Genomic DNA, 1345 nt, shown 5'->3' on the forward strand with positions numbered 1-1345 from the left:
CTTCTCCCACCCAAATCCATCACCCAAGACCTTCTCCCACCCATTCCTATCACCCAAGATCATCTCCCACCCATCTCCATTGACCAAGACCTTCTCCCACCCATCTTCATTGACCAAGACCTTCTTCTACCCATCATCTCCATCACCTAAGACCTCCTCCCACCCCTTCCCATCAACCAACACCTCCCACCCAAATCCATCATCCAAGACCTTCTCCCATCCATCTCCATCATCTAAGACCTTCTCCAACTCATTCCTGTCATCCAAGATCTTCTCCCATCTGTCTCCACCACCCAAGACCTTCTCCCACCCATCTCCATTGACCAAGATCTTCTTCTACCCATCACCTCCACCACCCAAGACCTTCTCCCACCCTCCCCACCGCCCCACCTGGTTGTAGAGGGTGTTCTGGCACTGCTGGACGTCCCTCAGGAAGAGGTGGAAGACGTGGGACTGCACCAGGAGCTCCCTCCTCATCTCCCAGCTCTGCAGGAGCTTCCCCCAGCCCGCGTCCAACTTCTGCAGCCACTGCTGGAGGGACAGGGAGGGCACCTCCATCTCCTCCAGCGCCAGCAGCTCGCTGGCCGCCTGGATCTTGGCGTAGTCCTCCTCGTAGCCGTTGATCTCCTCCTTGAGGGCCACGTGGACGTTGAGCAGCCTCTCGGCCTCGGCCAAGCTGTCGGGCACCTCCTCGGACCCCACGGCCGCCTGGGTCTTCACCAACCAACCCAGGAAGTCATCCAGGTCCTGGATGAACTGCTGGAGCCGCCCGGCCACGGTCAAGGTGTCCTCGCAGCCCTGGAGGGCCCTCTTGAGGTTCTCCCACTCGTCGCTGATCTCCTCGAAGGGCAGCAGGATCTCCAGGGCCCGGGCGGGGTGGGCGGCGGCCAAGGCCTCGCCCTCCCGCTGCAGCTCCACCAGCCGCGGCTCCAGGGCCACCAGGGCGGCCTCCATGGTGGAGAGGCGGCGCTGCAGGGCCAGGACCCCGCCCAGGTCGCCGCCGCCGCCCGACTGGGTGGCCTCGATGGCCTTCCTCTTCTCCCGCACCTGGGCCTTCATCTCGCCGCACTCCAGGAGGAAGTTCTGGATCTTCAGCACCGAGCTCAGTTGGCCCTTCTTGGTCTCCACCAGCTCCACCACCCGGTTCCAGCTGGGCCCGGGGGGGGGGATAAAGGAAGGATGGAGACCACCAGGAGCCAACCGGAGGCCACCATGGTGGTTTGGGGTGGGGTGGGAGCGCCGGCGGGGAGAGGTGGAGACCGTAGGGATGTCCCACCACCCGGGTTGGGGGGCTCTGAGGAGCCTCACATCTGGTTCCCCCCCTCCAGGAGATCCCAAGAAGGTC

General features: G+C 63.3%; 1 protein-coding gene across 1 annotated transcript in view; it reads right to left on the reverse strand.

Annotated features, from left to right (window-relative positions):
* The window catches only part of SPTBN4 (spectrin beta, non-erythrocytic 4), a gene marked incomplete at both ends in the record, with an annotated part of 15208 nt that overhangs the window by 1162 nt on the left and 12701 nt on the right, over positions 1-1345 (reverse strand). The window contains one exon of the mRNA XM_027631637.1: positions 391-1150. Coding sequence (XP_027487438.1) covers positions 391-1150 — 760 coding nt within the window. The remainder of the gene's footprint in view (positions 1-390; positions 1151-1345) is intronic.

Source organism: Corapipo altera, unplaced genomic scaffold, assembly GCF_003945725.1.
Source record: "Corapipo altera isolate COAL_440 unplaced genomic scaffold, ASM394572v1 61077, whole genome shotgun sequence".
NCBI classification, from domain to species: Eukaryota; Metazoa; Chordata; class Aves; order Passeriformes; family Pipridae; genus Corapipo; species Corapipo altera.